Source organism: Plodia interpunctella, chromosome 27 (assembly GCF_027563975.2).
Source record: "Plodia interpunctella isolate USDA-ARS_2022_Savannah chromosome 27, ilPloInte3.2, whole genome shotgun sequence".
In the NCBI taxonomy this organism is placed as follows: Eukaryota; Metazoa; Arthropoda; class Insecta; order Lepidoptera; family Pyralidae; genus Plodia; species Plodia interpunctella.
The window spans coordinates 1448370-1472137 of NC_071320.1; the positions used below are offsets into that span (position 1 = coordinate 1448370).

The 23768-nt window shown below is 37.5% G+C and overlaps 8 protein-coding genes across 8 annotated transcripts; 4 read left to right on the top strand and 4 right to left on the bottom strand.

Annotated features, from left to right (window-relative positions):
* Window positions 1-482: 482 nt before the first annotated feature.
* LOC128681621 (putative uncharacterized protein DDB_G0286901) lies at window positions 483-2325 on the bottom strand. The gene is made up of 2 exons (XM_053765640.1): window positions 2170-2325; window positions 483-1585 (listed from the first exon to the last, which is right to left on the bottom strand). The coding sequence occupies exons 1-2, from the start codon at window positions 2212-2214 to the stop codon at window positions 533-535; spliced, it is 1098 nt and encodes a 365-aa protein (XP_053621615.1). The 5' UTR covers window positions 2215-2325; the 3' UTR covers window positions 483-532.
* A 1127-nt stretch (window positions 2326-3452) lies between these two features.
* Window positions 3453-5001, top strand: LOC128681465 (chorion class CB protein PC404-like). The gene is made up of 2 exons (XM_053765373.1): window positions 3453-3597; window positions 4370-5001. The coding sequence occupies exons 1-2, from the start codon at window positions 3547-3549 to the stop codon at window positions 4949-4951; spliced, it is 633 nt and encodes a 210-aa protein (XP_053621348.1). The 5' UTR covers window positions 3453-3546; the 3' UTR covers window positions 4952-5001.
* Window positions 5002-7208: 2207 nt separating this feature from the next.
* Window positions 7209-8171, bottom strand: LOC128681588 (chorion class CA protein ERA.1-like). The gene is made up of 2 exons (XM_053765602.1): window positions 8014-8171; window positions 7209-7741 (listed from the first exon to the last, which is right to left on the bottom strand). Exons 1-2 carry the CDS (start codon window positions 8062-8064, stop codon window positions 7265-7267), a joined length of 528 nt encoding a protein of 175 aa, XP_053621577.1. The 5' UTR covers window positions 8065-8171; the 3' UTR covers window positions 7209-7264.
* Window positions 8172-8223: 52 nt separating this feature from the next.
* On the top strand, window positions 8224-9220 carry LOC128681586 (chorion class B protein M2410-like). Its single transcript, XM_053765600.1, has 2 exons — window positions 8224-8359; window positions 8573-9220. The coding sequence occupies exons 1-2, from the start codon at window positions 8309-8311 to the stop codon at window positions 9161-9163; spliced, it is 642 nt and encodes a 213-aa protein (XP_053621575.1). The 5' UTR covers window positions 8224-8308; the 3' UTR covers window positions 9164-9220.
* A 1901-nt stretch (window positions 9221-11121) lies between these two features.
* On the bottom strand, window positions 11122-12376 carry LOC128681585 (chorion class B protein PC10-like). Its single transcript, XM_053765599.1, has 2 exons — window positions 12235-12376; window positions 11122-11767 (listed from the first exon to the last, which is right to left on the bottom strand). The coding sequence occupies exons 1-2, from the start codon at window positions 12283-12285 to the stop codon at window positions 11174-11176; spliced, it is 645 nt and encodes a 214-aa protein (XP_053621574.1). The 5' UTR covers window positions 12286-12376; the 3' UTR covers window positions 11122-11173.
* Window positions 12377-12454: 78 nt separating this feature from the next.
* LOC128681587 (chorion class A protein L11-like) lies at window positions 12455-13442 on the top strand. The gene is made up of 2 exons (XM_053765601.1): window positions 12455-12587; window positions 12844-13442. The coding sequence occupies exons 1-2, from the start codon at window positions 12537-12539 to the stop codon at window positions 13396-13398; spliced, it is 606 nt and encodes a 201-aa protein (XP_053621576.1). The 5' UTR covers window positions 12455-12536; the 3' UTR covers window positions 13399-13442.
* A 2274-nt stretch (window positions 13443-15716) lies between these two features.
* On the bottom strand, window positions 15717-16599 carry LOC128681475 (chorion class B protein PC10-like). Its single transcript, XM_053765391.1, has 2 exons — window positions 16500-16599; window positions 15717-16384 (listed from the first exon to the last, which is right to left on the bottom strand). The coding sequence occupies exons 1-2, from the start codon at window positions 16548-16550 to the stop codon at window positions 15773-15775; spliced, it is 663 nt and encodes a 220-aa protein (XP_053621366.1). The 5' UTR covers window positions 16551-16599; the 3' UTR covers window positions 15717-15772.
* Window positions 16600-16762: 163 nt separating this feature from the next.
* On the top strand, window positions 16763-18049 carry LOC128681620 (chorion class A protein Ld12-like). Its single transcript, XM_053765639.1, has 2 exons — window positions 16763-16858; window positions 17488-18049. Exons 1-2 carry the CDS (start codon window positions 16808-16810, stop codon window positions 17989-17991), a joined length of 555 nt encoding a protein of 184 aa, XP_053621614.1. The 5' UTR covers window positions 16763-16807; the 3' UTR covers window positions 17992-18049.
* The last annotated feature ends 5719 nt before the right edge of the window (window positions 18050-23768 follow it).

The following is a 23768-nucleotide window of genomic DNA, read 5'->3' on the forward strand; positions in this document are numbered from 1 at the left end:
AATTTATCTGCGAAAGCGGAACATACATGATTTTCATACAAACTTTCACCTCCCGTTATAGTCATTTAGGGGTTGATTTTTGGAAGACAAAGTAGCGTATGTTTGAACAAGGTTCTTTAAGTACATGTATACCAAATTTCATCAAAATCGGTTCAATGGTTTAGCCGTGAAAGCGAAACAGACAGACAGACTGTCGCATTTGTAATATTAGTATGGATTAGATGAAGAGTTTACGTTTTTGCTCTAGAATTATTTTACTTTGATAAGATGTTTTATTTTAGGCTCTTGAGCAAAAAAACAAATCCATACACAAGGATTTTACTCATGAACTTAATTAATCATGAATTAATCATTATAAGAATGAGAAGTGAACATTTTTATTTATTTACTGTAATTGGGTATCTAAACAAAGCAATGATATTTCATCATTAATTTTGAATTGATATCAATCGTCAACTAATAATAAAAAAATAAATCAAAAATCAACAACAAACAATTTATTTAAATGTCACAATTAAAAACTACTACTACTTTATGTACTAAAACAATCGCAGTTGGCAACACTGACTATACCATCGGCTGGTACATAACCTTCAAAAGTGACATAGCCAATGACTGGCATGTCACCTGTTATGCCAGTTCTGCCAGTAACTGGCAACTCACCGGAAACCACAATATCCCCTAACTGAGTGCTGCCATAGCCTGCCAAAGCTCCAGAAGCTAAATTTCCTACCACATTAAGGTTACTTAAATAATTATTGCCAAATGCATTAGCATTAAGATTGTTAATTAGATTGTTATTTGCTATAGAAGTGCTAGCAAAATTGTTTAAAGCTACATTATTTCCAAAATTCCCTGCTAAATTGTTGGCAGCTAAATTTGAGGCGGCTAAATTATTGGCAAAATTATTCGCTGCCCAACTATTCGCGGCTAAACTATTTGCAGCTAAGTTATTAGCAGCCAAACTATTAGCGGCTAAGTTATTAGCAGCCAAACTATTGGCAGCTAAGTTATTAGCAGCCAAACTATTAGCGGCTAAGTTATTAGCAGCCAAACTATTAGCGGCTAAGTTATTAGCAGCCAAACTATTAGCGGCTAAGCTATTTGCAGCTACATTATTAGCTAACACGTTATTGCCGCCAAAATTATTGTATGCTAAGCTATTGGCAGCAAGATTATTAATGGCTTCATTATTTCCTAAGTTATTCAAGTTATTCGTCGCAGCTAAACTTGAAGCTGCTAGATTTGCTGCAGCTAAATTATTGGCAGCTATGTTGTTGGCAAGATTGTTGGCAGCAAAATTGTTTGCCGCCACACTGTTAGCGGCTAGGCTATTGTAAGCTTCATTATTAGCAAAATTATTTAAACTATTAGCAGCCAAGCTATTAGAAGCCAAGCTATTAGAAGCCAGGCTATTGACAGCTGCGTTGTTAGCCGCGACGTTTGAAACAGCTAAGTTGTTGTTAAGTAAGCTATTTCCTGCTAAGTTGCTGGAAGCGAAGTTGTTGCTTGCTACGTTGTCGGCTATGTTGTTGAGGCCCAGGTTTCCGAACCCATTGCCGAGCCCCACTTGGGCGAAGGAGTTCTGGAAAAGAGAGTCAAATGTGTAAGATTTATTTGTAAAATTGTAAGATTTTCTGCACAGTTTAAAGTAAGCGGCGCAAACCGCCCGAAATATATTCTCTCAATTTCTTAATTTTCGAAATTTATTCATCGATAAATTTCAATTGATTTGTCCATTCTATTGAATCGATTCTATTGAACTTTTTGACGGTCATTTTCTGAGGACGAAGTATTATGGGTTTGCATTTAAATTATCACATTGCGGTGAGGTTGTCATCGAGTCACAATTAGAGGTTAAAATTACCGAGAGTTTCCGTAACTTTGAAAGTTTCCAGGAATGTTTACCGATACCATTTAATGTAAACAAAATAAACGATTGTGACAACTTCCAAAGTTGCCGGCAGTTTTGGTAGTAAATTTTCATCTCTAGCCACAATGGCGCACTGTGATTGGTTAGCTACGAGTACGTCTCACTGCGAATCGAGTCACACTTCACCACGCATTTCACCCTCTGTTAATGTAAATTATTTAGGGAATTAGACCTTCACAGACACTTTTTTCATATATGTTATTAATCAGTTGTATTTTACATGTTTTTAACCTTACCTTCAAGAGGCAGAACAAAACAATAGTTCCTATGTGGAAGTTCATGTTTGCTTCGGTCAAACTAACACAATTGTACAATAAGCAGCATTTATATACACACAATAATTATGTTACATAACTATAGATAGAAACAATATTGCAAGCCGATGTTTTGATAACGGAGTTACGTAATGAACTTTGTCACAATAATATGCAACTTAATTAAATAATAATAATTATCATTTTGTAAAATAGGCATTTACATAATTATCCTTATCGTATGTACATAATATTTTATTGACGATATTGGTGAAAACCGTACGGTAGTTTTTAAGCTTATCGATATTTATCAGTCCTAGTTATGCAGTTAAGGTATTAGCGATCAACTGCAAGAGGCTTCGAATTAAAAAGGCAATAAAAAGTTTAACCCATAAAAAACAATACCTACTTGTAAAAAAATAACAAGTCTCGCAACGCGAACTGCGTTTTAAAATCCACGTAATACCAAATCGGTTTTTAATTTATTCAATCCCTATTTAAGGGACTTTCTGTCTTAAGTTGTTGCATAATTAGCTAACCTAACAATATCCTATAGTGGCCATGTTAATATCTATTAAATATCTTTTATATATTATATATATTAGGATATATTAGGACAAATCACACAGATTGAGCTAGCCACAAAGTAAGTTCGAGACTTGTGTTATGGGATACTGACTCAACGATACTATATTTTATAACAAATACATATATAGATAAACATACAAGACCCGGGCCAATCAGAAAAAGATCATTTTCCATCATGACCCGACCGGGGATCGAACCCGGGACCTCTCGGTTCGGAGGCAAGCACTTTACCACTGCGCCACAATAATTTAACAAGTTGACTCGGCAATCGCACAAAACAAGCGATTATTATGTTCCACAGGTAACCTTTTAGACTGTCTTAATCTGAATTGGTTTTGAGGTGATTACATAAATTTAATATTCGTGGTAATTTCGGGATAAAAGTACCCTATGTATTATTCCAGGTTATATTGTACCCGTGTACCAAATTTCATAACAATCGGTCCAGTATATTTCGCGTGAAAGAGTAACAAACATACATACACACACACACATCGTCACAAACTTTCGCATTTATATTAGAGGACTAAAATCGACCACAATGCACAACATGTGGAATGTCACATTTATCTACGTAATTATCTATAAAGAAATCATATACCAATTTAAATTGTATAATAGGTTTTGTATAGGCATATGTAACTATCGATAATAATATTACGATTGATATAAAAATCCAGGTTACTGTTTGAAAATCATCATTCAATTGGAAACACTCTTACTTACAACCTTTTACAAAGTAAAAAAATAATCAAAGTACTTACAAAGGAAATGGCTTCAAAAATAATTGTGAATTTTACTGCTCTTGCTGTTTTCATTCAGGTAAGCCAAAAAATTATAGCAAATTCTAGTTAGGACATAGATCTAAAATAGGTAAATAATATCTTGGAAACTTTGATAGAGGGAAAACGTTGATCTAGAGCCAAAAAGCCAGTCAAGAATAATAAAGAAAACCTACTTATTGTTACATATATTGAATAGGTGCATCCATGGAATTAGTAGGTACTCCGTCGAAGTACTTACTAAATCCATGGGTGCATCTTCTGACTTCAGATAAGTCAAGTTGCTTGAAGACATATGACTTAGAGTGTGAGTATTATTTGCATCTGTCAACTTTGACATTGATCTTGTTTGTTATATATGTATGTGTTATATATTGTGTTTATTATTATGTATGATACGATAAACATGTAAAAATCGTAATGTAAATTGAAAATGTTCTGGACGTTGCGACACAAGCGTCGCTTAGTGCAGAGTCCACAGTCCAACTTATAAATTGTAAATCTAACTACTAAAATGATTCTGTCAATTATTGTACTTTTTTCTTTGGTGAATAAAGTTATTATATTATTATTATTAAACTGCGCAGAAAACCACAATGGACGCAGAAAACATAAAAAATATGCTGTTACATGTTTTTCCGCGCAGGTCAAAGACAACGTTAAAGTTTACTGTTTGATGATAACTTTTATATAAATTAACTAGTAATGAGTTTAAAATTATACGAACATAAGCCTATTGAGTAAATATTATTATATTTGTAATAAATATTATTATATTAATAATAAATCTGAAAATATTATTATATTTTCAGATTTCTTTGGGCCAAGTTCTACCCGCAGCATACGCGTCCGGCAATTCTGTTGTCGAAAACAATGTCGTCGTCAACTCAGCTAATGGACTAGGCTTGGCGAACGGGGCAAACCTGGCAGGCGCCAACACAGCCGGGGCTAACTTGGCAGCAACAAACTTCGTCGGGGCCAACCTCGCTGGAGTCGCAAACTTGGCGAACGCCGCAAGCTTAGCTAACGCTAATTTGGGCGTCGCAAATGTCGGACTTGGCTCCCTCTCTACCGCTCCTGGTTACATCAACCTCGCTTCAGTATCCGGCGGTGGAGTTCTACCAGTCACAAGTTACTCCCCAATCGCCCCTGGTGGTCTGTCAGTATTGTCAGACAACGCTATTGAAGGAAACCTGGTCGTGACTGGAGAGTTGCCGTTCCTTAGTGCTGTAGCTTTCGAAGGAGCGTTAAACACAGGTGGCGCTGGTGCTGCGAGCTGTGGGTGCGGCAGTGGCGACATCGGTATCACCAGTGAGAACTACGCGCCAAGTCTTAATGGTCTCGGTTTCGGATTTGGCGGCGGCGTAAGAGGCCTTGGTGGTCTTAGACTGTAAATCATTTTGTTAATAATGTTATGTTGTTGTAATAAAGTTGTTGAATTGTTTTTTGTCTTTATTATTGGAAGAAAATGTTAGATTTTCATTGGAAATCAAAAACATTTGGTGTATTCACTTCAATCAATTACCTACTTACTAACTTCTTTTTAAACAATAAAACGTAAAAATTACCGCCTCGCTTGTACACAGATAATATATGCCGGCCGCCCTAGTAACTTTCTAGATTGACAGTTGACAGCTGTCAATCGGTGGTTTAAAAATAAGCAATTTAACATTACTACTATTTTATATTTAACTAGAACGAGTATACAAGGCCGGCAACGATTCTGTGCTGCCCCTAGTATGGTAGGTAGTTGTTCCTGGGCAGCGGTGACCACTTACCATCAGGTGACCCGCTTACTCAATTTCAATATAATGTACATATTTTTTCCGAAACAAAAATGCCTGGATTTTTTATGCCGTATTGACATAAAAAACGTATGTTTCATTGTGTATGTGTCAATAAAAATATACTTTACTGCGGAAGTACCCAAGTAAGTAATATATTATTCTGTGGCAGTACGAAAATTAAGTGAAAACAAATATATCATTTGACATGCTAATTTAATTACTCCAGATATATTTTTTTATACTTAGCTTTTCTAATTCCAATACAGCAATTTTAAATTGATTTATACTTATATAAATATTATCTACTCCTATCATTTATATCATAGCAAATAGTGACCTATGTGACATATTTATTTTTTCTTCACAGGGATACTCAAAATATACTTAACGTATTTTTTTACTAGTTCTTCGATTATAGTTATAAAATTTATTTAGGTGGATTTTAGAACTAAATATTTTTTCATAACGAAACGTTTTTTGACAAATACTTATTACATTCAATTTTATAAGTACCTATAAGTACCTGTGTACGTTCAAAACTCATTAAGTAAGTATAGGTGGATAGTACTTAGGCACAAATAAGTACCTACCTAGATATTAAAATAATGTCATGTCCATTTCCGAGTAAGTATTTTTATTAAAGAGAATTCAAAAGTCTTACTAATTTAGATATTCGAAAGATTATCTTATAACATGTCAGATTTACTTATAATTACATAATATTCATTAAATTAATAAGTTAATACTAATTCCATGATAATAGGTAGATACTTAGATTTTAAAAAATCTTTGATATAAATTATTTCATGACAAATATGTTTAAAAAAAAACGTAACTCAATGTACCTATAGGTATTATGGTAAGTAGGTCTATATTATTAATAATGCTTAAAAGAATAAGTTTGTACCCAGCTAGAATACCTATCTCCTGCAGAGAACCATTGTAAATATTAAAGGACAAAACTGGCGACTGGCCACTTACAATAAACAATAAAATGGAACGCCTGTGAAAAAAAATACTACCTATCAAATTACGCATTTTGTTAAAATGTTCGTTACTTCGTAGTTATTATTTACCAATTTGTTTTACAATTTTTATTGTGTTAGTTAACGAAGTGTGAATTAATTATGTGAAAAATATTTATTTTAATGGCCACATAAAGGTAAGATCAGTACGTTCTACCTGCGTCCATGATCAGTACCCGCTTACTTGAATTTAAAATTCGCATTAAAATTTAAAATCAATCTTATGTTTGGGGTACCAATATGGTCTAATATATAATAATAAATAACCTAACCATAAACTAGTAGGTACCTACATTATGAGTTTATGTGTAGCTTTGTATAAATATTGCTTTTGAACCCCCAAAGTAGGTATTAAGAATTAAAAATTATTCGATGATGTTGAAAAGCAGTTTAACAAAATTGCAGTCTCGACAAATGGTTGCTAGGTAATCTTCCTTTCTCTTATTGGAGCACTTTCCGGTTTCTTTCTCAGTCCCAATGCGTCCGCTTTCCTACTTTTTGGCATCCACTTCGCACGATCATCGGCATTCCTTCTAGTTGTCAGAACAATGGCACGCACGGTTGATTACATCAACCTATCATTTTAGGTTTGCCCCATCAGCCGGAACTACACGGAAGTTACTGTGTTAGGTTAGGTTACGGTCCCGGCATAAATGACACCGTGTGGTTTTAGTGGGTTAAAGTCCCACACACCTGTCCGGCTCCCCGTGGCCGGATGGACGGGACGAGCGTCTTTCCACACGAAAAAAAAAGGTTAGTTCTATTTTACTTTATCTTGGCGCTGTTCATGTTCGTTTTGGTTGATATTCAAGATGTCGCAAATAAATAAGTACACCAGATAATTTTACGAATTCAAATGTATTCAATTCTATCAAAGTGCAAATTTTGTCGATATCTAGTAGTTTCCGTATGGCACACCACCGCATCCGCAGTTGCCGGAGATGGAGACGGCGCCAGCAGCTGGCAAGTTGCCGCTGAAGCTCACAGCGCCGAGCACTGGCACGGCGCCAGTGACGACCGTGGTGCCAGCAACTGGCAGCTCTCCGGAGACGGCGAGCGCGCCGTTACCCACGCCGCCGTAGCCGCCGGCGATGCCGAGTCCGCCGAGACCAGAAACGCCTAGCCCGGCAGCGTTAAGTCCAAGACCGAGTCCAGAGTTGATGCCGAGTCCAGCTCCAGCCAATCCTATGCCACCAGCGTTAACCAATCCCAAGCCACCAGCGTTAGTCAATCCCAGACCGCCAATTCCGGCCAAGCCATTGTTGTAGCCGTAGCCGCCAACAGCTTCGATGTCAACAGCGCTCGCTTCAACTCCGCCATAACCGTAGCCGCTACGTGGACCCAGACCATAAATGGCTTGGCTGAACGCTTGCTGTAAATTACAATAGCAAATCAGAATTATGTTTTACAAAACATCGTGATAAAAATTTGGAAATCTAGTTGATTGTTGAATTATTTGTCAGCTAATTAGGGTAATTGAAAAGGCAACAGTAAACCATTGATTTTACACAGAAAGGGGTGTTACATTCCACATAATGGGCACGACTGTAAGAAGTTGAGAGTTTTATATATAAGTAGTATCAAAAAGTGAAAGAAGTACAAAAATAATAGTAGGTAGGTAATACAAATATTTTAAGACATTACCTGGATGAGGCAAGCCTGGATGCAGAGCAACAGAAAAGCGAAGGTGGACATGTTTGTTTGTATATTTAGAACACTTAAGCTCAGAATACATTTGATTTGGTACAATCCAGTTTATATACCGTGATTTTATAAAATTTCGTAACAAACTTGCGTTAGTACTTTTATCACTATTGCCTTTGTATGTCAAAAGTAAGAAATGATAAGGCGTTATTTGGTAATAAGCGTAGGCGCCACATATAAAAAGGGGAAGTACGGCGAAGAAAATTATTATTGAGTTCATCATTAAATCATCGATATGGCAGTCAAAGTCACCCTTGTTTTGTGCGGTTTGGTCTTGGCCATACAGGTAAGTTATTTCTTAAAATAAAATTAAAAAAAAAGCTAATTAAGAATAACAAGAATACAATTTCAGGGTGATAAAGTAAGATGATCCTAATTTTAGGTTAGCTTGCTAATGCTCTTTCCTCGAATCTTTCATTCCTTGTTAAATCATGTATAATGAAACGTAGTTTTTATATGGTGGAAAGAAACATTTTTTCATTTTATTTACTTATTTCAGACCGCTTTCGCCCAAAACTACCGTGGAAACTCCGTGATAGTGAACAACGCTAACGCAGCCGGCGGTCTGGGAGCGGCGTATGGTGTTGCTGGAGGCGCTGCTGGAGCACTCGGTGCCGCCGGAGCACTCGGCGCAGCCGGAGGACTGGGCTGGGGAGTCGCTAGCGCGCCTGCGCTCGGACTGGGCTTGAACAACGGCTTGGGCGCTGGACTCGGCCTGGGCAACGCTGTGGTGGCAAGCCCAGCTTTCATCGACCTGGTCAGTGTGTCCGCCGGAGGAGTGTTGCCGATCTCCAGTGTGGGCCCCGTCGTCCCAGCCGGCCTCAACGTGGTGTCAGACAACGCGATCGAAGGCGCTGTGCTGGTCAGCGGTCAGCTGCCGTTCTTGAGCGCTGTGGCCTTCGAAGGAGCCCTGGCTTCAGCTGGTTCCGGAGCCTCTTCTTGCGGCTGCGGTAACGGCAACATCGGCATAGTCAGCGAGACCGGATCTACCGCTCTGCTGCCAGCTGCTGGCGGCCTTGGCCTGGGAGCCGCCGGACTCGGCGCTCTCGGTGGTCTTGGCGCACTCGGACCTAGAGGTCTCTACTTCTAAATAAACAATTTCAAAACATTTCGAAACCGAAAATAAATATTGATCATCAGAATATAATTTCTAGTGTCTTAATTACTGATTCATCTTAGTTTTTCGCAATCCAGCCAAATGAAATTGGAAGTAGGAAGATACTTGAATTTTTCATCAATTCAAATTCAAAATTCTTTATTTAATTTAGGATGATATACATCACTTATTGACGTCAAAAAAATTACTTAAACTAAGTCTACTGCCGGCTTCCAAAGCGCAAGTGAAGAAGAAGCGGCGCAACAAACTTCACCGCGGCCTTTCCTCCAAGGACGTCAATTAACAAATATAGGTCTTATACATTAATTAAAAAAATAAGAAATCTATAAATAAATCTTTATTGGACATATAACTTATGGGATGATAACTCAACGATACTATTCATATTTTATTACATAAACTAAACAGTATAAACATCCAAGACCCAAGTCAAGAAAAGATTAAAAAATAAGGGTAGGGTAAATTATATATTAACATTATGGTTATTAATACACAAGAATTACACTTAATCTTGGGCTAAATCAATCTGTCTAATTAGTTTTTGTAAATTTTCTAAATTGTTTTATGAATTTCTGCTCAATTATAGCTAATTTTCAATCAGGCCTAATAATGTGCAAATCAAAAAATTAATGTAGTAAGAACCAATAAGATATTTCACATTAAGATAATAAAATGTAAAACACGATAAATGCCACTTTGTTTCATTGCTTTACGAGCTTCTAGTCATGAAAATTTACATAAATGGCTTTAGCTCAATGGCAATACATTAATGGAATAAGCAAGATTTGATGAAAGATCAGGACCGGCTGGCAATGAGGGAAACTCCTCAACGGTTTACTGCCGGTACGGTCATGGTTTTTTATCAATCTCAAATGCACAAGATCTCTTTGACGAATATAACTGTCATTTCTTCTTAAAACTAACTTCGGCTGTAATTTAATGTGTTTTGAATCTGAATAGTTCCATCAGTCTAACATCACTTTCATGAAAATTCAGTTAATTACCTATTGTTTTTGATATTTAGAAAAACTTATCTAATTTGACTTGTAGCGTATCCGATTAGATATTTTTCATTATTACTTATTCACTGAAGTTCACACTTATTGAGATCAGCAATTTTTCTCTATACTGTCATTATGCCATTTTCTGTACAATTTCGAAGCGTTTACGGCTCAAAAACTTTAAGTGCCGTCAAATTTGACGTTGATTGTAACCGGCTCGCCGCTTACGTTTAGGCAAAATAGCGTAGGTATTTTGCATTTTTCGCGCACGTTAAAGTTAACGGTGCAACCTATTCTAAGTATCAAGAGTAGCCAAAGTGTAGCACATTTCCTAAATGAATTGCATTGCCGGACGAAAAAATAATAAATTATATTACTTTACACTGATTTGAAAGTTCACTTTGTAGGGGCAATGAATGACTCTCGTTGGGCCTAAATCTGCTACTCAGAACTAACCAGTGGAAAACGGAAGCCTATCGGACAGTACTTCTGTTACAAGGACATCTTGAAAAGACGTCTAAGATGCTGTTGCCTGTCTCACGATACGTGGCAGAAAGATTCCTTGAAGAAACAGAGTGGCGTATGCTATCGAAAGGAGAACAACAAAATTCGAACATGCTCGTTTCGAAGAACAACGCGAAATGATATGCTCGAAGAAAAGAACTCATCCCAAAGCTTCCAACTCCTACACCTACAATGCAAGTGGACATTACAGTAATATCTATGAGCAACAAACACGTTCGGCTTTACGAGTCACATCTGAGCTCATGCCAGGATCTGACAAGGTGTCGCCGGTGACGGACACATTGTGGACGACATTATCATAGGTGCGTGATATATTATGCATTTTCAAGCTTGGCGGAACATACAAGTATCTTTTACCGATTTTATGAAGCCGAAATGATGAATCAGAAAAGAAAACACAAGAAATTATATTTTTGATTATTTATTTTCGATTTTCGAAGGTTTTGAAATTGTCTATTTACAAGTAGAGACCTCTAGGTCCGATTGCGCCAAGACCACCGAGAGCGCCAAGTCCAGCGGTTCCCAGGCCGAGACCGGCAGCAGCTGGCAGCAGAGCGGCGGATCCGGTCTCGCTGACGATGCCAATGTTGCCGTTACCGCAGCCGCAAGAAGCGGCTCCGGAACCAGCTGAAGGCAGGGCTCCTTCGAAGGCCACAGCGCTCAAGAACGGCAGCTGACCGCTAACCAGCACAGCGCCTTCGATCGCGTTGTCTGACACCACGTTGAGGCCGGCTGGGACGACGGGGCCCACACTGGAGATCGGCAACACTCCTCCGGCGGACAGGCTGACCAGGTCGATGAAAGCTGGGCTTGCCACCACAGCGTTGCCCAGTCCGAGTCCAGCGCCCAAGCCGTTGTTCAAGCCCAGTCCGAGCGCAGGCGCGCTAGCGACTCCCCAGCCCAGTCCTCCTGCGCCGAGTGCTCCGGCGGCACCGAGTGCTCCAGCAGCGCCTCCAGCAACACCATACGTCGCTCCCAGACCGCCGGCTGCGTTAGCGTTGTTCACTACCACATTGTTCTCAACCACGGAGTTTCCTTTGTACAATTGCGCCTACAATCATATGAAAAATAATTATAACAAAAGGTTCAAATCGTGCAAGCTAGCAACAGCTGCAAATATACGTAGTAATGGTATAGAAAATCAACTAAATATACCTAATTTATTTCCTTTTTCATATTTACTACATACTTTTTCAGACAATACGAACGCCCCACTACTGGGGAACTTAATTACATTAATTTATTTAATAATATCTGTTAAGTTCACCATTTAGTCTTGCAGGTGAAAATCCGTAAAGTTACTCCCACTATCATATCAGCAGTCAGTAATTCTGGCACGTTAAGGTAACTTTTTGTGCCCAACTATTTGGTGGCATGCAGCATCAGGATTACACTCCAGAATTACATTTACTGGATTACACTCCAGAACTTTTTACGAATATTTAGAAGCAATGCAAGCAGCATATTTATTTAATACAATGTAATTTGTAATATTGATCAAATATTTTTATAAAATACCTGGACGGCAAGGATTAATCCGCATAATGCAAGGGTAATCTTGAAAGCCATTTCGATTATTTGAGGATCAACTCAATACTGATGTCTATTAAGAAAAGCCTTCCTTATATATGTTAACACCAGTGTTCATTTCCTTATCTATACGTGTAACTTATTTGTTGTGCTAATTACATTATGTTGCTAAGGTAAATCGTTGATAAGTACACAATATGTTTCGACATACAAACGACACATTAGTATATAAGTCAAATCGATCTTAGAAAAAAATATTCTAAGTTTATTTGTTCTTTGAATACAAAACCATGTCCCCCTTCGCTTTTCTGTTGCTCTGCATCCAAGCTTGCCTCATCCAGGTAATTATCTATGATAAATAAATTCGGAATGTCAATTGATTTTTAGATAGGTTAAGTTAAATTTAATGCTAAAGATTCAAGTAATTTATTAAAGTATCTTGTTGGTTATAAGTCACTAATTTCTTCGATTTTTCAATTCGATTTTTCTACAGTAAATAACAGGCAAAAGTGACCACTTTTAATTTTAGGTAACATCACAAAAAGTTTCCAACAATATCAGAAATGCTATAATTCTGAAATTACACTTTACTTGCAGCAAGCGTACAGCCAAGTCCTTTATGGTCTGGGTCCTCGTGCTTCAGGTTATGGATTCGGGGACGTTGAGGTAACCGCTGTTGAGGTCGACACCATTGGCGGCTACGGCTACAACAATGGCTTGAACGGAATTGGCGGCTTGGGATTGACTAACGCTGGTGGCTTGGGATTGACTAACGCTGGTGGCTTGGGATTGACTAACGCTGGTGGCTTGGGATTGACTAACGCTGGTGGCTTGGGACTGGTTAACGCTGGTGGCATAGGATTGGCTGGAGCTGGACTCGGCATCAACTCTGGACTCGGCCTCAACTCTGGACTCGGTCTTGGAATTGGCGCTGCTGGATTCGGCGGACTCGGCATCGCCGGCGGCTACGGCGGCGTGGGTAACGGCGCGCTCGCCGTCTCCGGAGAGCTGCCAGTTGCTGGCACCACGGTCGTCACTGGCGCCGTGCCAGTGCTCGGCGCTGTGAGCTTCAGCGGCAACTTGCCAGCTGCTGGCGCCGTCTCCATCTCCGGCAACTGCGGATGCGGTGGTGTTCCATATGGGAGCTATTAATTGACCAACTTGACAACAAAAATAAATGCAAATTCTTATATTTATAGATGTTTTTTGTTTACATTTTATTCAAATAAGATTTGAATGAAACTTTTTTTGTTGTATAGCTATAAAGCCTGGTCAATATATAGGGAATAATTTATTTTGGAAACTGGAACAGCTCCAGCAGAACCTATAAAGACCAGCTAAACTGTTGGAAATATAGAAAAGTCACCTTAACAAAAATTGTTCGCCCTGATGAGCATTTTCTGTAGACTTTTAAAAATCGAAGATATGGAACACCTGATGATGAACTCCAACAGATCAGCTATACTATAACAGATATGACAAAAGCGCCTTAACAAAAGTTGATCAGCCTATTGCGAATTTTTAACATAGGTATTTATTAAAAGACTCATTTGGTCCACATTTTTAACCATGATTCATTTTTGACAACCTCGGTGGCGCAGTGGTAAGGTTCTTGCCACTGAACCGAGAGGTCCCGGGTTCGATCCCCGGTCGGGTCATAATGGAAAATGATCTTTTTCTGATTGGCCCGGGTCTTGGATGTTTATTTATATATGTATTTATTATATAATATAGTATCGTTGAGTTAGTATCCCATAATACAAGTCTCGAACTTACTTTGGGGCTAGCTCAATTTGTGTGATTCGTCTCAATATATTTATTTATTATTTTATTTATTTATTCACAAACATCTCAAAAGTCTATTTTATTCCCCATGTCTTCTTTGCCGCGAGCAACAGCTCTTCTATAATATATATAAAAATGATGACTTAGCAAAAGTTAACCAATCTGATAAGCATTTTCTGTTAAGTGAAGTCTTATCAGAAATTGTTCAACCTGAGGAGTAGTAACGGTTGGCGTATTAAAATAGAAGAATTCGAACGTTTCTTAAACGGAAGTTCTGTAATGAAGTTAATCTTATATTTACCCTATACTACATATATACATAAGCTGCTACAAAACCTCCACGTGGTGAAGGCGGAAACAGTTTGGGCTAAGTTTCGATGACGACGGAAGGTATTCGTTGAAAACTTAGTTATAGAATATGAGTTCGGGCTTATGTTATTTTCTCTCTAATAATTTTGATTATATATATCTCTAATAATTATGGTTCGGCTACGCGAACGAAGTCGCGGGCATCAGCTTGTATGATCATAAAGTAGCCATAATTTTGCTAAGTGCGGTGTAAATTTAGGTAAATATTTATAACTTTTCTCAAAACTAACCACTGCGGCATTGGCGTGAAAAATGAATACAAGACAAAAAAAAATAGAGCATATGTATGCAGCTGAACTTTTTCGAAATCTTTAGGTAACAATACCGGCTACTGTCAGGCAAATATAGCTGAACAAATTACTGAAAAAAGTCAACCGTTTACAAAATACAGTTACTTATGGCGGTCAAAATTGGGTGCCGACTCTCTGTCACACTATTTGTCATACCATTCTTTTTTTGTTTATTCCCTCGTTTCATTGAGGAGGCAAAGGGTTCTAGCCCATACAGCCAAGTCGTTTTGTTAAATATTATGTGACACAGAAATATTTTTCCTTCATGTTTACTTTATGGTACTGACTATGTTAACTGACGTCCTTGGAGAAAAAGCTGCGGTGAAGTTTGTTGCGCCGCTTCTTATTCATCTGCGCTTGGGAAGCCGGCAGTAGACTTAGTTTAAGTGATTTTTTTGACGTCAATAAGTGATGTATATCATCCTAAATTGAATAATTTTGAATTTGAATTTGGTACTACTTAAACTGATAATACCTAAGTAAATAATACATCGTTATGTCACTGTCAAATATTAAAGTGCCTAGTGAAAAAAACATAATTTAACTTAAAGTAGGCTTAAATTAACATTTTTATGAATAATAATTACTTTGTCAATATTATTTTTTACTCATCGCCAGAACAGAACGACTTTTCGAGTAACCTTTTTTTACTTACTTTTTTGTATGGAATTAATACACGGGTAATAAGTAATAATTTTCCCAAAAAAGATTTTTTTTATGGATTACCCCAGCAAACATTAAGCTTGCATGTTTGCTGGCGTAATCTATTAAAAAATTCACACTAAGCGTTGTTGATCTAGTGATTAAGAAGACACTCTCCTATTATCTAAGGGTTCAAAATTGTACTCGTGTCTCAGGAGTTTGTATATATCAATCTGGCTTGTAGTATTTTTCATAGATTTCACCTACTTCCGGTGAAGTATTCATGAGAAAACCTGTTAATTGCTTTTAAGAAATCGACATGTAAAATATATAATGATGACTTCCAATTTATAAATCTAACAATTAGATAAATGATACAACACATTTTTAGCTCAATGATCGTACGTTTTATTCATATCCCATACGTTTGTGAAAAAAACTTATATGTAGAGTCCGTTTCCGCGTCCAGCATAACCAAGACCGCGTCCAGCACCCAGGCCGAGTCCGGCGGCTCCCAGGCCAAGACCGGCGGCAGCTGGCAGCAGAGCGGCGGATCCGGTCTCGCTGACGATGCCAATGTTGCCGTTACCGCAGCCGCAAGAAGAGGCTCCAGAACCAGCTGAAGCCAAGGCTCCTTCGAAGGCCACAGCGCTCAAGAACGGCAGCTGACCGCTGACCAGCACAGCGCCTTCGATCGCGTTGTCTGACACCACGTTGAGGCCGGCTGGGATGACGGGGCCCACACTGGAGATCGGCAACACTCCTCCGGCTGACAGACTGATCAGGTCGATGAAAGCTGGGCTTGTCACCACAGCGTTGCCGAGGCCGAGTCCAGCGCCCAAGCCGTTGTTCAAGCCCAGTCCGAGCGCAGGCGCGCTAGCGACTCCCCAGCCCAGTCCTCCTGCGCCGAGTGATCCGGCGGCACCGAGTGCTCCAGCAGCGCCTCCAGCAAAACCATACGTCGCTCCCAGACCGCCGGCTGCGTTAGCGTTGTTCACTACCACATTGTTCTCAACCACAGAGTTTCCACGGTAGGTTTGTGCGAAAGTGCTCTAAAATTATGAAAATAGAATAGTAAGAAATTGTATATATTTATTGCTGTGAGTGAATCACAATTTTAAGTAATGTACGTAAAGTCCACAATATTTTGTTAAAGTAAATACGAACCTGGATGGCTAGCACCAATCCACACAAGACAAGGGTATATTTAAAAGCCATTTTGATAGGTTGAAGTTCAACTGAATACTGAAGATTACTTAGAAAATAGTTCCTTATATACTGCAAGTGTTAACCATATTAACTTAATTTTCTTATCAGTTGTAAGCTGTTGTGTTAATTGCAATAAGTTGCTAATCGTAATGTTGATAGAGTACATACTATGTTTCAAAATATAAGCGACTGCTAAGGTATATAAGCCATGTTTTTTTGATAAAAATCATTTTAAGTTCATTCGTTCTTAGAACATATAAACAAATATGTCCACCTTCGCTTTCCTGTTGCTCTGCATCCAAGCTTGCCTGATCCAGGTAATATTGTGTAATGTCTTGTGACTTTTCTTCAGGGATTTTATTCTTGCTTTAATCTCTCTCGTTTGATCGCTTTCCCAGTTACTTCTGCAGCCGCTGAGCGTTGGAGCCCAGAGTTAACTTATCTACTTTTTCGTCTCCATTTGGCACGGTCGTCAGCATCCCTAAGCTAGATAAAAAATATAAATAAATAAATATATAAGGACAAATCACACAGATTGAGCTAGCCACAAAGTAAATGCGAGACTTGTGTTTGTGTTATGGAATACTAACTCAACTATAGTTATTTTACAACAAATACATATATATTATATAAACATCCAAGACCAGGGCCAATCAGAAAAATATCATTTTCCATCATGACCCGACCGGAGTTCGAACCCCTGACCTTTCGGTTCAGAAGCAAGCACTTTACCACTGCGCCACCGAGGTCGTCAAGATAATTATATTGAAAACCAATTGTAATCCTACATTTACATCATACTGTTAAATTCTTAGGAATTTGATTAAGGTATATCTAGACGTTTATAGTATATATTTCAATTTTACTTTTTTCATGAGATCTCTCTTTTAGCACCAAATTTATATAGCCACAAACCAAAAAACTGGTGTGTTGTTTTCGTTTCTAGCAAGCGTACAGCCAAGCCCTTTATGGCCTGGGTCCTCGCGCTTCAGGTTATGGAATCGGCGAAGTCGAGGTGGCCGCTGTTGAGGTCGACACCATTGGCGGCTACGGCTACAACAATGGCTTGGCCGGAATTGGCGGCTTGGGATTGACTAACGCTGGTGGCTTGGGATTGGTTAACGCTGGTGGCTTGGGATTGGTTAACGCTGGTGGCTTGGGATTGGCTGGAGCTGGACTCGGCATCAACTCTGGACTCGGTCTTGGACTTAACGCTGCCGGGCTAGGCGTTTCTGGTCTCGGCGGACTCGGCATCGCCGGCGGCTACGGCGGCGTGGGTAACGGCGCGCTCGCCGTCTCCGGAGAGCTGCCAGTTGCTGGCACCACGGTCGTCACTGGCGCCGTGCCAGTGCTCGGCGCTGTGAGCTTCAGCGGCAACTTGCCAGCTGCTGGCGCCGTCTCCATCTCCGGCAACTGCGGATGCGGTGGTGTTCCGTATGGAGCTTACTAGACGTCAAATTCAAGACAGCAAAATGATTTTAAGTACAGAATAAACGGATATATTGTAATTTTTATTTTATTATTTTTCGGGACGTACAAAATGTCAACTTTAAGGTTGAGCCTTTTTACCAAACATTTAAAAGAATTAAATTTCTAATATTGAAAAAAAAGTCACACTTTAACTAGGTATAGTTTCGGTTACTATAGTTAATATGAGTTTTTTTTTAATGAAAATAATTTAACCATCATATGTCCTTTCAACAATATTAGAAAAAAGCTGTAATTTATCTCTATTTTCATATGAAATATAAAAAAATGATGTATCTATTCATTACACTTATTCTTTCGAGTAAAACACTTATAAAAAGTCAATATTTGGACTTATCAGTACGCCCCTGAAGCGGTGGTGTAGATCAATAGGTCCCAGGTTTGAATCCTACTCGTGCCACATGAGTTTGTATACCAATCTGAATCATAAATAGTAGTTTTCATAGACAACCACTTGCTTCCGGTGAAAGACAACAGCATGGAGTGGTTCTAACAAGTGGAACTATGGCACAAGGGATTTAATATTTATACCAATACACGTCGATTTAATCAAAAAGCACATTTATGTAAAAAAAAATGTTTATTAGAAGCTTTTATCGTCAACTAGATGATACACGTGACAAAAAAATATCATGTCCGAGTTTGCTTATCATTTTTCCCACGATACTATAAAAAAAACGTTGAGTTCCCTCGTTGGAAGCCGATCCTGGGTCAAGTCTTATTGTTAAAAATAACATTGTCATAGTGTTTATTGTTAAAAATAACATGAAGATATCTGTTTAATTTGAGTTACCCTCATAATGTATAAGTATATATATATTTTCCTTTCATCAGCACTTGATCACAATCATAATATGTTTCAGTATACCTTTTGACCATGTACTTTATTATGTACTTACATGTTATATTACTGATAAAAAATTATACATAAATTTATATTTAAAAAATGGTAAGCCCTTCTGGCATAATAGGGACCAACACTGTTTGAATGAGTTTCTTTCGGCATTTCTTCTCAGCAGTGGTCGTTCCGAAATGCTAGTAGTTTGTAGCTTTGGTAAACATCATTTAATTTAGAATATGACGTGAAAAAGTGCCTGTGAAGGCCTAATTTCTGAATAAATGATTTGATTTTGATTTTTTTGATTCAATATAGGATGGTTATACATATGTTATATATGCTTGTATTGGGACTCATTTCTTCCTCGGATGATATTATACTTAGTAGTAAGAAATTTATAAGGATACAGGATAACCTATATTTTGGTTGAGATCTAAGATCCAAACTTCCATTTATCATGTACATAGTACCTATATAAGTATATACCTATATTTGTTAGACAAATAAAAAATCCCCGCCTCTCAATATTCATTTAGCTACAACTTTTGAATGGCTGTACCGATTTTGATCAAACATATCATAAAATCATCATGTTAAAATTAACTATCAAATAAAAAACCGCAACCAAATTGCTGCACCCGTTTATGAGCTACGGTGCCACGTATACAGACAGACACACTTATCGGTCAAACTTATAACAGCCCTCTTTTTGCGTCGGAGGTTAAAAATAAAGTCGGGTTCCGCCTCTGTCTGTTTCTAAGCTTTCTTCTTTTCAACCACGCAACGGATTTTGATGCAGTTTTCACTGTTATATAGACAATTTATTACCATAGGTTTGTACATACGAAACATTTCAGTATCCTAATTGTTAGACTAAACTCCATAACTGTGTGATGACGCCGCAAGGAGTCTCGACCGAGTAGCCGTCGCGAAAGGACGTCCCTTTAGCTCCGAACGCAAACAATAGACCGCGCAACCAGATGTTGAAAGTGTTTGCAGATGTTGAAAGTGTTTGTGACCGTACCTATACTCACTTCCAATTTAACCAAATATTTAACAAATCTATTATTAGTCCAAGCGTGTTCGGGTTCACTTAAATTAATAAATATTTAACACAAAAGTGCTATTGGCGATTTTAGAGCGTAGTGAATTAGTTTGAGATTTTAGTGTTACCTAAACATATAATTTATAAGTATCTAAACAAAACATCTCCAATGCTGAAGACTTCGTAAGTGAACCTGCAGCCTGCCAACACTACACAAGCTGAAAAACACGGGTGAGAGCGTTCCATGTTATAAAATATCCCCCTTCATAAATATATCTTTACCTAGAGCTATATACTTAACCCATAACGTAAACAAACCCTTAGCGTAACAAGTTCTCCAAGTAGCCAACAAAAAAGCAACTATACTTCAAAGAAATAATCTGGTCCCACCGCTTGAATCCTGCAAGGCAGTGCCAAAATCAAATCCAAGATACACATTCGTCTTTACTTATGTATAGATGTACTGCTTTATTTGTTTGCCAGATTAAGTAAAATAAAACATGAACCTGTTCTAGTGTTGTAATTTAATAGTTCAAATATTATATAAAAGAAATAAATAGACAACGCGCGTTCGGGTTCACTTAAATACATAAATATTTAATACAAAAAAGTGCTATTGGCGTATTTAGAGCGTGGTGAATTTGTCTGAGTTTTAGAGTTACATGTAATACCAACAAGCCAACAAAAAGCAACTATATTTCAAAGAAATAATCTTGTCCCACTGCTTGAATACTACAAGGCAGTGCCAAAATCAAATCCAAAATACACATTAGTCTTTATTTATGTATATGTATATATATATATATATATATATATATATATATATATATATATATATATATATATATATATATATATATATATATATATATATATATATTATGTATTGTACTGTTTTATTTGTTTCCTAGACTAAGTAAAATAAAATATAACCTGTTTTTCCAAAGAAAACCTCAAAGCTATAAGATAAACAAAATGAAAGAATTCCGGTAGCAAATAAAGGCATCCCAGATAAAATTTAAGACAATTAAAAATATTTAAATCACAACACATAATATACTTCGATAACGAATATAAAACAAGATAAAAGAGTCTCGTCACGCTTATAACTCATATGGCACCTCAGATATTCCGCCAACATTTGTCTTAAATAACCTAATATTACATACTTATTCTATAACCCAACATTAGAACATACTGATAATTCCAAACAACATTCCTGCAACAATAAAAAAAAGGCCCAATATAAAAATAAAAGATAAGAAATTAGAAAGACGCCATTGAAACCAGGAAACACAACAAACACAATAGCTAACACGTAGAACAAAAACAAATCCACAGCTGCAAGCCATAAATGAATAACATCGTCTGACTCTCTGAAAGATTGGCTTTGTTTTTGTTCTGGTGTCTTTTATTTAAAAGTTTAATTACTTCCGTTTGGTATTTTTCTTTTGTGCCTTTACTTTGGAGTAGTTCATAGTCTAGCGATTTATATTTAAATGTGTTTAGCTCCTTGTTTTTGGGTGTTGTTGTTTGAGTATTAAATTGGTGGGTCTTGTTGGTATTTCTATTTAAGGGTCTTAGATTGCCCCAGATGATTTTATGGTCCGAAAGTGGCGTGTATTCGCCTTTTATATAGTTAAATGATGGTGGAGTTTTAGCTTGGGTCATAATGTGGTCGATTTGTGAAATATTGCGGCCGGATCTGTATGTCGTTTTACAACTATTGCGGCCAAAGGATGTGTCTAGTCGGAGGTTGCCCATTCTAATTAGATCTGTCATGATTTCACCGTTGTTGTTTGTAGTTTTGTGATGCAGGTTTCTACCTATTTGTTTTGGATTATGCCGTGTCTTTGGGTTCTGGTAGCCGACGTGTGCATTGAAGTCGCCCAGTATTATAATGTATGAATTTATTGGTTTCTCGATTATTAGTTGCCGGAGGCGGGCTAAATCATTTGTTGCCGCTGACGTTGAGTTTGAGAAATGTGTATTAACTATAAATAGTGTAGTTTGGTTATCTAGGTAGATTAGCGCTGCCATGTTGTTTGTGTTTGATTTTGTCCATTTTATTGTGAGACCGATATATATATATATATATATATATATATATATATATATATATATATATATATATATATATATATATATATATATTATGTATTGTACTGTTTTATTTGTTTCCTAGACTAAGTAAAATAAAATATAACCTGTTTTTCCAAAGAAAACCTCAAAGCTATAAGATAAACAAAATGAAAGAATTCCGGTAGCAAATAAAGGCATCCCAGATAAAATTTAAGACAATTAAAAATATTTAAATCACAACACATAATATACTTCGATAACGAATATAAAACAAGATAAAAGAGTCTCGTCACGCTTATAACTCATATGGCACCTCAGATATTCCGCCAACATTTGTCTTAAATAACCTAATATTACATACTTATTCTATAACCCAACATTAGAACATACTGATAATTCCAAACAACATTCCTGCAACAATAAAAAAAAGGCCCAATATAAAAATAAAAGATAAGAAATTAGAAAGACGCCATTGAAACCAGGAAACACAACAAACACAATAGCTAACACGTAGAACAAAAACAAATCCACAGCTGCAAGCCATAAATGAATAACATCGTCTGACTCGACGCAAACCATAAAACAAAGCAATTGATCCCTGCAACAAAAAAAAGGCATGAAGGTTACAATTTATTACAAAATAGAAAGCTAGCAAAAAATATACCCTATTACGCAAACGACTCTATAGACAAAGAAACCCCGAGCATTATAAACCTTTATTACCTACCTAACAAACTCACCAAGTTGGCACAACCCAGAGATTTACATTCGACGTTATAATTTAATATTGGCATTAGGTACCACAAACCAAACTTCATAACATATTCAACTAAAACTAATACATTTTTCTCCACAGCTGCTTTAGAAATTAAGCTCTTTTTACAGCATAGAAATATGGAGATATACGCAGACACCATAACAAAAATCCCAGGTGATGGTAATTGTCTATATAGAGCAATCGCATACCAAATCAACGATCTGTTTGGCATTACATTCGACCATCTAGCAATCCGACGCGACTTAGCTAAGTACGTTGAGGATAATCAACACAACGATAACATACACCAAGCTATTAGGAGTAACCTAAATGACACACTAACAGATCTACAGACTCAAATCAACAAATACCTACAAGCTCAATATAAAGAAGGTACCTGGGGTGGGACTGATATATTGATAGCAGCAGCTGAATACTACAGCATCAACGTCAAAATCTTCCAAGGCTATCCGCTAAAAGAAACAATACAATTCAGCCCGAAAAATAATGACGCAGCAGGTTGCATAGGCCTAATATTTAATGGAAATCATTACGACTGCTTCAAGAACCATTTGGGCGCTTCTTCACTAAACCCCACACAAAAGACAGAAAGCTCAGGCGAATGCACCCCGGAAGAAATAACTGACGAAACCGGCTACAGACTAATAAGACCGAAGCCTCATTACACAACTATAAAACAAATAGACAACATCAATATCGCTACATGGAACGTAAGAGGCGCAGCGACCTTAAACAAAAAAGCAGACATTGACTCGACACTAGAAGATAAATTGATTCACATTGCATGCCTACAGGAAACCCACTTAAAAACAGGTTCTTACAAATCTAAACACTACCTCTGGTCTCTATGTGAAAACCGAAAAAGGGGATTAGCCATCCTAATCAGAAAAAATTGCGGTCTCACAATAAAATGGACAAAATCAAACACAAACAACATGGCAGCGCTAATCTACCTAGATAACCAAACTACACTATTTATAGTTAATACACATTTCT